This window comes from Suncus etruscus, chromosome X (genome assembly GCF_024139225.1).
Source record: "Suncus etruscus isolate mSunEtr1 chromosome X, mSunEtr1.pri.cur, whole genome shotgun sequence".
In the NCBI taxonomy this organism is placed as follows: Eukaryota; Metazoa; Chordata; class Mammalia; order Eulipotyphla; family Soricidae; genus Suncus; species Suncus etruscus.
In genome coordinates this window covers 54,927,013-54,939,985 of record NC_064868.1, presented here as the reverse complement: position 1 = coordinate 54,939,985, position 12,973 = coordinate 54,927,013, and the positions used below count along the sequence as shown (strand labels likewise).

At 43.3% G+C, this 12,973-nt stretch overlaps 1 protein-coding gene and 1 non-coding gene across 3 annotated transcripts in view; one reads left to right on the top strand and one right to left on the bottom strand.

Annotated features, from left to right (window-relative positions):
- Positions 1 to 5,449: 5,449 nt before the first annotated feature.
- On the bottom strand, positions 5,450 to 5,578 carry LOC125999843 (small nucleolar RNA SNORA51). The gene has a single exon (XR_007492307.1). It is a non-coding gene; the product is annotated as a small nucleolar RNA SNORA51 (small nucleolar RNA).
- A 6,207-nt stretch (positions 5,579 to 11,785) lies between these two features.
- Positions 11,786 to 12,973, top strand: part of ARHGEF9 (Cdc42 guanine nucleotide exchange factor 9) — a 601,826-nt gene continuing 600,638 nt past the window's right edge. For both annotated transcript variants that reach the window (XM_049767266.1, XM_049767262.1), the window contains exon 1: positions 11,786 to 11,943. In XM_049767266.1, the coding sequence (XP_049623223.1) occupies positions 11,914 to 11,943 (30 nt within the window). In that variant the 5' untranslated portion in view covers positions 11,786 to 11,913. The remainder of the gene's footprint in view (positions 11,944 to 12,973) is intronic.

Genomic DNA, 12,973 nt, shown 5'->3' with positions numbered 1-12,973 from the left:
CTTTCTTTTTCTCTTCTTTCTTTATTTTTTTTCTTTCTTTCTTTCTTTCTTTCTTTCTTTCTTTCTTTCTTTCTTTCTTTCTTTTTCTTCCTTCCCTTCATTCTTTCTTTTCTTTCTTCTTCCATTCTTTCTTCCTTGCTTTCTTTCTTTTCTTTCTTATTCCTTTTTCTCTTTTTTCTTTCTCTTTTTTCTTTTTCTTTTTTGTCCTTTCTTCCTTTTTTCTCCTTTCTTCCTTCCTTCCTTCCTTCCTTCCTTCCTTTCTTTCTTTCTTTCTTTCTTTCTTTCTTTCTTTCTTTCTTTCTTTCTTTCTTTCTTTCTTTCTTTCTTTCTTTCTTTCTTTCTTTATTTCTTTCTTTCTTTATTTATTTATTTCATTATTTCTTTCTTTCTTTCTTTCTTTCTTTCTTTCTTTCTTTCTTTCTTTCTTTCTTTCTTTCTTTCTTTCTTTCTTTCTTTCTTTCTTTCTTTCTTTCTTTCTTTCTTTCTTTCTTTCTTTCTTCTTTCTTTCCCTGGGATGGGACAGCAAGGGAACCTCAGTATAGAAAAATGTCCTGCAAAATACCTTAAAATGGGAGTGGTTCTCTTGGATTTGCCCATAGTTATTGAGCTCCAGTGGTCACAACCCTCAGGATGACTCACCTGGGATGAGATGGCTGAGGGAAGTCGGGATGGGAGACTCTCTTGTATATAGCCCTGAAGTGGTATGGCCAAGGTAGATTCGGGAGTCTGGGGCATATTGTTTCATCTCCAGATATCAGGTTCTGCTCCTAGGATAATAAACCTCAAAAGGGATACCAGGAGTGATGACTCGGGCCAAAATCCTTGAGATTTTAAGATTGTAAGAGTGTCTGAGATTGAGAGATACAGCTCCTGAAGGATGTCCTCACCCCAACAATGATGCACCTGGGAAGAGTGGGCAGAGGGACTGACAATGGACGACTATCAGTCCAAAAGCACTAAAAGGAAAGAAGTAGAGATGGTGTGTTCAGTCTGGGGCATAGAAATTCAGTCTGAAATATCTATTCTTGCCCCTTGAGGATGCACTTGTGATTAGAGAGCATAAGGACATATAATGGACTATTCTCAGGCTAAAGTCCTTAAAATGGGAGCAGCGCAGTATGCCTGGAGTATGGGGCATATAATTTCATCTCAAGAATTCAGGTCTCACCATAACTGATGCACCTGGGGTAGGGGAGTAAAGGAACATCAGGCTGGATGACTCTCTGGTTTTAGGCCTTTATGGGAGTGAGGCAGATGGTGTGTGGAGTTTGAGGTATAAAGATTCAGCTCTAGATTAAGATGGCACCTCTAGATGAAACACCTGGGATAGGAGCACTGAAGAACACAACCCAGTGTTTCTGCCACTGACTGCCTTGCAAAGGATCAGTAAAGATTGTATGGGTATCTGTGCATTTTCAGCTATTAAAGTGAGATTTCACAACTAGTATGATGCACCTGAGATGAAAGTGCAGAGGAATGTCAGAACAGGTGACTCTTGGGGTGAAGGCCTTGAATGTGAGTGGTGCAGCTAGATGGAAGAATCTCTTGCAAAGTGATTCAGTTAAAGAAATCAGGTTTTTACCCTAGAATGATGCACCTGGAATGGGAATGCCGAGGAAACTGGAGTGGTGACTCATGGCTGAAGTCATTGAATAGGGAGCGTCACAGATGCTTAGAGCTATCTTTACAATAAAGATGCAGCTGCAGAAGCATGGTCCTATCCCTAGAATGTTGCACCTGGGTGCAGTCAGAATGTGCATCTCTTGAGTCTATGGTCTTGAAAGTAGAGCAACACAAATGGCATGGCATAGAGATTTAGCTCCAGATGTCAGGTCAGTCCTGGAATGACCTACTTAGGAAGAGAGGGCAAAGGAACATCATAGAGATGACTCTGGGGCAAAGATCCTGCAAGCTGAGTAGCACAGTTAGAGTAGAAATTCTGGAGCATAGAAATTCAACTGCAGAAATCAGATTCAGCAACTTGGATCATGACACTGCAATATCTTGTTTTCAAAAAAATTCAACTCCAGAGTACGAGCTTGTCTGTTGAAAATATCTGAGAGGAAAGAGCAGAGGGACATAATCCATGAAACGCACAGATCGCATGGGTGTAAAAGATAATGAAAAGATAATGTAAAATCTACAGTGAGTCTAAACCTTTGACTTAGGGTTGGGTGAAAATTGTAGGACTGGAAAGCCTTCTGGAGTGACTGCAGTGAGACGACATTATACTAGTTATTATCAGGAAAGGAGTATTTAAACAGTTGCACAGGGGCTGGAGAGATAGCACTGTGCAGGACATTTGTCTTGCATACAACTGACCCAGGACAAACTCGGATTCGATTCCCAGCATCCCATATGTTCCCCAAGCCTGTCAGGAGCAATTTCTGAGGGCAGAGCCAGGAATAACCCCTGAGCACCTCTTGGTGTGGCTCAAAAACAAAAACAAATAAACAACAAAAAACCTGCAGTTACACAGGATTTATCTGCAACAAGTCAGGTCTGCAGATTTGACCTAAAGGACGGGGGAAACGTGACCCAAACTAGGTGACTATGGGAAAGTGACTTAATGACTACAGAAAGCACAGGAGGTGGGCTCCATTATGACATGCCAGGTGTCTGCTTTAATAGGTTGCTTATCTTCTTTTCCCTCAGCAGAGAAGAGGGTGCTTTCAGGGGCAACTTTCAGCAGGTGTGAGAGTCTGCCTTGCTAGAGGGGCAATCTCAATGGGATTCAAATGTGTCTATCAAGGGTCTTGGCTATACATGAGAAATCTTTGGCATAGATATTCAGCTGCAGGAGTCCGTTGTCACTCCTGGCATGATACATCTTGGATGAGAGGACAGAGGAACATTAGGATTGGAGACACTTGTACTGAAGGCCTTGAAATGTCAGTGGAGTATCTATGTTGGGGAGTATGGGGTATGTTGATTTGATATAGAGGTCAGGTCCTACAGGGGTCTCAAATTCAATTTACCTGGGGGCCGCACGAGGCAAAGTTGGGGTGATCCTTGAGTGCAAAGTCAGTAGTAAGCCTTGAACATTGGAGGATGTGACCCAAACAACTAAAACAAAACAAAACAAAACAAAAAAAATTCCTCTAGGGCAGGGCCACAAAATATTGTACGGAGGGCCATTTGTGACCCGAAGGCCATTAGTTTGAGACCCCTGCATGATGAATCTGGGATGGGAGGGACCTGAAAGACCCTCAGGCTGAGAGACCTCTGAAGCTATGACTCTCAGGCTTAAGGACTCAAAAAGTGAGCAGCACAGATGGTGTGGTGTGTATGGGAATAGAGATTCAGCTCCAGAGGTCATGTCTCAGCCCTAGAATGACCAACCTGAAGATAGAAGAAAGAGAGAGACATAATAGGGATGACTCTTTAGATAACGCTGAAAACTTACCAGCACAGTTAGCATAAAAAGTCTAGGGCATAGGGATTCAACTTCAGATATCAGATTCAGCACCTTGGATCATGCACTTGCTATGGGATTGCAGAGGGACATCTGGATGGGTAAATTTCAGGTCAATGGCCTTAAAAGGGCAGCAGATCATATGTCTTGGGGGGGTCTGAGGCATAAAAATTCAACTGCAGAGTCCAATACTGTCCATAGGGTGAAATATCTGGAAGGGAAATCAAAAGACTTAATGCCAGGTGACTCTAGAACTGGTAACTATGAAGTGAAGTGGTGTAAATCGCATGAAGAGTCTTGGGCATAGCTAGTCAGCTTCAGAAGTCAGTTTTTGCCTCAAGCATAATGCATTTGGAATAGAAGGCAGACGGACATTGGGACTGGCAATACTTGGGCTGAAGACCTTGAAAGGTCATTAGCGCATTTTAATGGGGGATTCTAGGGCATAGTGGTTCAGCTCCAGAGGTCAGGTCTTTCCCCTGAAATCTTGCATCTGGGATGGAAGGGCTGAGACCTGAGGGATAATGACTCTACTCTTGGGTCAAAGGCCTTGAAAGACAGCAGCACATTTAGTGTAGTTTAGATGAGAATAGAGATTCGGCTCTAGAAACCAGATCTCACCCCTAGTTGGACTCACATGGAATGGGAGAGCAGAGGGACATCAGGATGGGTGACTCTCTGACCTATAGCCATAAAAGGGGTGTACTCAAATGACTTGGGGTTCTTAGATGATAGATTCAGTTTCAAAAGTCAGATCTTTTTGCTAGGATAAAGGACCTGGAATGGAATGGTGGAGGGATATTATCATTACCAAAATCTTTGGAAGGGGAGAGGCTCAGATGGATTGTGGAATCTGGGGGTATAGTGATTCAGCTCCAGATGTCAGGTATCAACTTTAGGTTTATTTATGTTGGATGAGAGCACTAAGGGACCTTCGGATGGGGGGGGGCTTCAGGCAGCTTGCCCTGAAGGGGTATGTCCAAGTTGGAGTGAAGAGTTTGGAGCATAGAATTTTAGCTCCAGTGGTTAGGTCTCATCCCCAAGATGACACAATATTGATGAATGCTAAGAGGGTCATCAGATCATAGGAAGGAGAGCTATTCAAATGACATGGAGAGTCTGGGGCTAGAAATTCAGTTTCAGAGATCAGGTCTTTTTCGTAGGATGTATATCCTGGAATAATAGGGCTGAGGAACACCAGGAGTGTGACTTTCCTGCCAAAGGCCTTGAAAAAGGAACTGCTCATGTGGCATAGGCTTTCTGCAACATAGTGATTTAGAAGGAGATATAAGCCCCCCCAGGATGTTGCACTAAGGATGAGAACGCAGATGGTCCACAGGCTAGTGACTGTAGAGTGAATTGTTTTGAAAGGGGAGCAGCACAGATATTATTCTGGGGCATAGAAATTCACTCCCAGAAGTTAGGTGTTTCATCTAGAAAGAAACACTTGGTAAAAGAGAGCAGAAGACATCAGATGGTAGGTCTCTTGGGCAGACAGTCCTTAAAAAGTAGCTTGGGCATAGAAATTCAGTTCCATAAGTCAAGTCCTGCTCTTAGGATAAAGCACCAGAGATGGGAGGGCAGAGCGATATCAGGATTAGCTATTATCCAGCTGAAGGTCTTGAAGGGGAGTAGGGCATATGGTATGGGCTATGTGTAGCATAGAGATTTAGCTACAGAACTGAGATATTGCCTCTAACATGACATAGCTGAGATGAGAAGGAAGACGAACATCAGGATTTGCAAATCTTGAGACTATAGCCTTGAAGGGGTGCAGCATAGATAGAAAGGGGAATCTTGGGCAAAGATATTTGCTCCAGAAGTCAGGTGCCACTCCTAAGATGGTATACTTGGAATGAAAGGGAAGTTGGACATCAGAAAGGGCGACTCTCAGGGCAACAGCCTTTAAAGGAAGGTGGTGCAGATGGAGTGGGGAATTGGACTTTGAGACTCAGCTTCAGAAGTCAGGTTACACACATCGGGTCACACACATGCGATAAAAATACAGAAGATTATCAGGTTGGAAGACTCTTTTTTTGTCCCCTAATTCACAATACATACCAGGCAAATGGCCTGGGTTAGAGGTGTATATGGGGTGCATTTACTGTACCTCCTCTTTCTATACAGTCAGTGTAAAGAACCTGTTGTAAGAATTGGGAGGCCTTATCTTTTCTTTTCTTTCTTTTTTTGATTTCTTAAATATATATATAAAATCCTTCACCAGTGCAACATTCTGATGACCAATATCCCAAGTATCCTTCCTCCCCACCCCACACCAGCCTGTACTATTGACAGGCTTTCTACTTCCCTCATTCAGTCACATTTTGTTATGATAGTTCTCAGTGTAATTATTTCTGTGACTGCACTAAACAATCCCTGTGGTGAGCTTAATGTCAGGAGCTGGACCCTCCAGTCCTCTATTTTGTCTCTGAGAATCATTACACAAATGTTTTTCATTTTTATCAAAATCCATAGATGAGTGAGACCATTCTGTGCTTATCTCTTTCCCTCTGACTTATTTTACTCAGCATAATAGATTCCATATACATCATCTCTTCTGATGGCTGCATAATATTCCATTGTGTATATGTACCATAGTTTCTTTATCTATTGAGGGGCATCTAAGCTGTTTCCAGAGTCTGGAAGACTCTTGGCCCAAAGGCCTTGAAATTGGAGCAGTGTAGATGACATATGGAGATGGGTGAATCTCGAACCAATGCCTTGAAAAAAACTGGCATAGACAGTGGGATAGAGAGGTTCAGATCAAAACCTTAGGTCCTGTCCTTTGGACAGGAATTAGAGTGCAGAGGTATATCAGGATGGGTTACTCTCAAGATAAAGGCCTTCGATGGGGTGTGGTACAGATAATTGGGAAATCTGTGGCATAGAATTTCATCTCAACAATTTAGTTCTTGCTCCTAGGATGATGCACCTGGGAAAAGAGGGGAAAACAACATCAAGGTGTTGGACTCTACCCCTAAGCCTTGAAAGGGAGTAGCACAAATGGTGTGGGAAATCTTGAGTATAGTGATTCAGACTCAGAAGTCTGGTCGTGTACCAGGATTGATGAATCTTTGATGAGCAGAAATAGGGACATAAGACGTAGGACCCTTGGGTAGATAGTCGTTAAAAGGGAACGCATAAATGGCATGAGGAGTCTGGGGCAGAAAAAATCAGTTTAAGAAGTCATCTGCTCCTAGGTGAAATATTTGGGATGGTAGGATAGAGGCATATCAAGATATGTGACTCTCCAACCAAATACCTTGAAAAGTGAACAGCACATATGGCATGAGCTATCTGTAGCATAGAGTTTCAGCTGCAGAAATAAGGTCCCGCACCTTGGATGTTCTACCTGGGATGAGAGGGCAGAGCACCATCAGGACGTGCAGCTCTAAAGCCTATGCCTTGAAAATGGAGGAGACAGCAGCTGAAACTCTATGCTTGGATCATGCATTTGGGATGGGAGTGCAGAGGGACATCAAGATGGATGACTTTCATGCCAATGGCCTTAAAAGGGAAGTCGTGCAGATGGCATGGAAAATCTGGGCCATAGAGATTAAACTCCAGATTCAGATACTGCCCCTAGAATGAAGCACCTGTGGTGAGACTACAGAGCAACATAAGGCAATCGACTCTGGAACCGAAGGCCCTGAGAGGGAAGAGATGCTCAGAAGAAGTGGAGATTCTTGGATGTTGCAAGTCAGCCCCTGAAGAGGTTGACTGATGGAGGGATGGAGGATGAGGTCTTTCCCCTTCAGCTTGGAGCATGCGTCTGCCACCCTGTCTAGCTGACGGTTCTGAGGTGAATCGGCGGGTAAACAGCTCGCAGACAGTCAGGCTTTATTCGGAGGCAAGACTGAAGTCCAAAGCCTCAGCATCAGTTCCTGCCAAAAAGCCCCCCGCCTTCCACAGACCCTTGTTTTTATCCCCCAGAAACAGGTACCACCCAATGGTGGAATCAGATAACAACCAATGGTGGAAGCAGAATCAGGTTCTACCCTAGGGTGGGGGCAGAATGCCAGGTCACACCCTAGGGTAGGGCACAATCACCAATCAGGTTAGGGTCAATAACATAATAATCCCCTAAAATATTTACATACACAACACTTGGACATAGATTTTTTTTCAGCTGCAGAAGTCAGATTTCACTCCTAGGATGATGCATCTGGGATGGAAATCAGAGAGATATCAGGATGGTGACTCTTCAGCCTTAAAGGTTAAAAGGGGATGAAAAAATGGAGTGGGGATTCTGGTATATAGAGATTCAGCTCCAGAGTTAGGTCTTGCCCCTAGCAGGATGCATCAGTGATGAGAATACAGAGGGGCATTAGGACAAGACTCTAGGGCCAAAGGTCTTGAAAGCGAGTGATACGAATGGCATGGGAATATGTGGCATATATATTCAGTTGCATTATTAAGGTCTCACCCATGGGGAGATGCACCTGGGTGAGATGGGAGAGGGATGACTGGAATGACAATTCTTGAGCCAGAGGCCTTGAAAGCGAAGGAGCACATATAATGTGAGGAGTGTGTGGCATAAGATTCAGCTACAGAATTGAGGTCCTGCCCCTAGAATCATGCTCCTATGTTGGGAGGGCAGAGGTCCATCAGGATAGCCTGGCTGGACATCTTTAACAGGTGCAGATGTTGAGATGCCTGATGCATAGAGTCAGTTCTAGAATTTCGGTCCTGCTCCTAAGATGAAATACCTTTGATGGTAGGTCAGAGGGACATCAGGAGGGGACTACTCTCTGGCCAAAAGCTTTTAAACAGAAGCAGCACAGATGGCATGGGGAGACTGGGGTGTGAAGATTAATCTTCACAAATTGGGTTTTGTCATTGGGATGATGCATGTGGGATGGGATGTAGAGGCACAAAAAGATGGGTAATTCTTGGGCCAAAGTTTTTAAATGGGTAAAGGCACAGATGGTGTGGGTATTCTTGGACAGAGACATTCAGCATCAAATGTGAGATCTCACCCCAAGATGATGCACCTGGAATGAAAGGGCAGTGGAACTCAGATTGGGAAACTTTCAGGCATAAAGCCTTAAAGAGGAGCTGCATAAAGGGCATGGGGAGTCTGGGACCCTTTACATTTTATTTCTATTAATTAAAAAAAATTTTTTTTGGTTTTTGGGCCACACCTGGCGTTGCTCAGGGGTTACTCCTGGCTGTCTGCTCAGAAATAGCTCCTAGCAGGCACGGAGGACCATATGGAATACCAGGATTCGAACCAACCACCTTTGGTCTTGGATCGGCTGCTTGCAAGGCAAACGCCACTGTGCTATCTCTCCGGACCCAATTTAAAAATGTTTTATTGAAAGCATTGTGCTTTATAAAGTTATTTATTGTTGAATTTTAGACATGAAATATTTCAGCACCAATCCTAGCACCAGTGCCAATCTCTCTCCACCAATGTTCCCAGATTCCACCCCATACCACCACAACCCTGCATCAGCCTGTCATTATAACAGGTACCTTTTAAAGTTTGGGTTTCATGATTTCATTTTTGTTGAGTTCATGTCTTATATATTCTTTTTTTTTTTTTTTTGGTTTTTGGGCCACACCCAGTAACGCTCAGGGGTTACTCCTGGCTATGCGCTCAGAAGTTGCTCCTGGCTTGGGGGACCATATGGGACACTGGGGGATCGAACCGCGGTCCGTCCAAGGCTAGCGCAGGCAAGGCAGGCACCTTACCTTTAGCGCCACCGCCCGGCCCCAATGTCTTATATATTCTTATGTCTTTTCTTAACATCACCAATACTCTTGAATCCTCTTGGCCCCTGTCCATCATTATTTCACATCTGACTTTTTCCTCCTCTATTCAATTTCTTTTCTGTTCCTACTATACATAGGGGCAAACGTGTTCTAGACAACTTCCATTTAAACCATGGCATTCCTTCATGCAGTTATTGTGAATACCACATACAAGTGATGTCATTCTGTATTTATTGTTCTTCTGGCTATTTCATTTAATATAATATATTCCAGTTTCATCCATGTTGCATAAATTGCATGATTGCATCATTCCTTATAGCTATGCAGTAGTTCATTGCATATATGTATCACATCTTCATGATATACTCATCTGTTGTTGGACGTCTAGTTAAATTCCAACACTAAGCTATTATACTGAGTGCTTCTATGAATTGTGGTGTGGATATGTCCCTTTGTATGAAAATGTTTTGTCCTCTGAATACCCAAAATGGAATTGGTGGGATGTATAGAAGTTTGATTCTGATTTTATTGATAACCCTTAATACTGATACCTTCTTTTTGGCTTATAGATAGAAACCCTCACATTTTGTATATATGTCTTCTTTCTCTAGTTATCTGTGTCCAGATTTATTTTTATACCAGTTATATTTTATTAGTACTGGAGGCCAGGATATAGCACGGAGGTAGTGAGTTTGTCTTGCATGCAGAAGGACGGAGGTTTGAATCCCTGCACTCCATATGGTCCCTCGAGCCTGCCAGGAGCGATTTCTGAGCGTAGAGCCAGGAGGAACCCCTGAGCACTGCCGGGTGTGACCCAATAATATTTTGTTAGTACTATATGAATGAATGTATCACAATATAATTTCCATTTAAATATTTTCTAAAGAAATCCACATTCTGATTAACACAATTTAACCTATTTCAAACAGCAGGTAAATGATAATTTTTAATGGAAAGGAATATGGCAATGCTAGAGAAATTAGATGAAAAAATGGTAGAACCAAAGCTTGGAGTGTTTTGTGAAAACTACATAGCGGTCTTGTGCCTATTGTCTTATATTAAAGAGTTGTCTTAAAAAGTTTATGACAATTGAAATTAACTGTTTGACAAGGAACAGACTTTAAAGAAGTTTTTATGAATAAAGGCCAAGGTTGACAAAGTATGAAGACTACTGCAGAATTTTTGTTTACTGGATTATCAAACATGAAAAAAAATGAAATGATCACCAAGATTAAGTTTACATTTAATTTAGAAATCCATTGCTGCAGAACCATTTAGCTTCTGCTTTGTTGGAGGTATGCCTCCCACAACTGGATGCTTATTGAGGTGGCTGCTTTGGTCTTTTGCCACTTATGTCTGTCCAAAACAATGGTTTGAATAAAGTGGTAACACTTTTCCAGAATAACAAATATTAACATCATGTTGAAACATATTTAAGAAGTATATCAATTGCTTGTAGGTATTTCTTTTTGATGACATATTTTAATTCACTTTTGTTGAAACTTAAACCTCTGTTTCACAATCCCTTTCTTTCCTGATCTACCCTGAAAGCCAGGAGTCTTGGATTCTTGTTTGACCTGAGCATCATGAGCAGAGGTTTTTAACCGTTAACTGTCAACAAAAGTGCCAGCCTGAGTTGCATTGCCTCGAATTGGGGAGATCATGAAGCAGCAGTTTTTCATATTTTTTTTTCTGATATCCACTTGACTCGGTAAATAAACAAATGTAAAATTCATCCAACCAACATCCTTTAGTACTCCTAGGAGTGTAAAAGAGAATCTTGGGATGATTGATGAGCGTGTGTGTGTGTGTGTGTGTGTGTGTGTGTGTGTGTGTGTGTGTGTGCGAGAGAGAGAGAAAGAGAGAGAGAGAGAGAGCAAGAGAGAGCACATGCACTTGGATAGCTTTAGAGTAAAGTGGAAGATTGAGCTTTTTAATGTAACCTTAGCCAAATCCCCCTTTCTTCTAAATTTTCATTTACTCAAACTTAAAATAGAAATGCTAATCTCCTTCCAAAGAGCTGTTCTGAGAAGTGAAAATTAAGACAACCCCCCCCCCAAGAAGGACACATTCAAAGAGAAGATCCTATGATAGTAGGCAGAGAGAGGGTTAAGGGAGTGGGAGGCAGGAGACCAAGGACATGTTGCCAGTAGAGTCAGTGTCTTACAATTTTGTACATTGACCCAGCACTTCAACTTTGAAGATGATTTTTTGCTAACACACTTGGTAAAACCAGTGATAAATATAGCATAGAATTCCAAAGTAGCGGAAGCAGACAGAGGTGACAACTCTTCTCCCAGGAGGAGGTTATTCTTTCCCATCTTCTTCCAGCACCCTACCCACTAAACCCTGGCTATGGGGAAAATAGCAGATTAGGAATCCCCACCCTTTCCTTTGTCTTTTCAGGCCCAGCAAGCACCTTTCCGGAGCTGGGAGCTGAGAGACAAATCTGCCAGCAGGAAGAAACAGGGGAGAAAAAAAAAACTGAACGAGTCGGTGGGGGCAAAGGAGATTGGTCTGGAGGGTTGTGTTTGCGGGTGCGCGCATATGCGTGTGTGTGCGCACGTGAGTGTGTGTACGTGCTTGTGCGTGTGTGAGTGTGTGTGTGCCTGTGTGTGTGGTGTGGTGTGTGAGTGTGTGAGTGTGTGTAGGGGCAGGCGGGGAGTGCGGGGGTAGGGTGGCGCTGGGGTTTTTGCTTGCTCCAGTGCTGCCAGCCCAGCCAGCCCGCGCCAAGCTCCGCCAGCTAAAAGGGCCTTGGAGAAGCCAGACTCGCAAGCACTATGCAGTGGATAAGGGGAGGATCAGGAATGGTGAGTGCACATAACCCTTGCTTTCCCAGCTTGTGCCTAGGTCGCTTAGCCCCAAGCCCCAGCTTCTCCACTAGCCTCCTTGATTGAATCCCCTAGTCTCTGCTCACCGCCCTAGCTGCTGTCCTTGAGACAGACATCTGCGAGCTAGCTGTGGCCATTTTAGGAAACCTAGCGGAAAAAAATATCGCTCCCTCTCACCCCCGCACACTAATTGCCCTCAGAGTGTTGAGGATGGGGACCCTTTAGAATGCCAGTGAAGTAAGGTGGGTGGCAGAGGTCCCTTTGGGAGCAGTTAAGCTACAAGAAGAGCGATGAGCTAGAGCACTGGGATGGGAGTGAAGGGAAAGTCACAAAGCTCGGAATTTTGAAAGAGGTCAATGAGAGACTGCATGGTTATATAGATAGTCTGCTTGTATCCCCTTACCTTGGCCAGTATCAGGTCTTGAGGCTAAAGAGCAACTCTAAGGAAATCTACCTGTGCATGCAAGGTCTTACCTGGGCTGGGGTGACCCTGTTTGTACATGGAATTTTGTCATAAAAAGACAGATTTAGAATCCCCCAAACTGGAAATGGGCTTCAGACGTATTTGGTTAATATAATTCTCTGCACCTCCATCCCCCATTGAAACTTAAATAAGGTGTGTGTGTGTGTGTGTGTGTGTGTGTGTGTGTGTGTGTGTGTGTGGTTATGTGTGTGTGTGTTTAATATCATTCTTCAATAGTTCATTTCATTTTTGGTACACTCTTCTTTACTTAGAGACCTTGGACTGACTTCTCTTGAGAAGTGGGGGCTGACCTTTAATGAGACTCCAAGAAAAGAGGGGGGTCTGGGCTGAAGTTCTGGGAAAAATGATCTTCTGAGGAAAATCCACACCAGCCCTCCGCCTTTCCATAAAGCGAACAAAAAAAAGGGAGTTAAATAAGCAATTGGGCAAAACAATATGGATAATGGCAGGATTTCATGCAAAGCATTCTAACTCCACATGCTACGCCAGAGTGTCAGCTGCCTCCCACTATGTCACCCCCAGCCT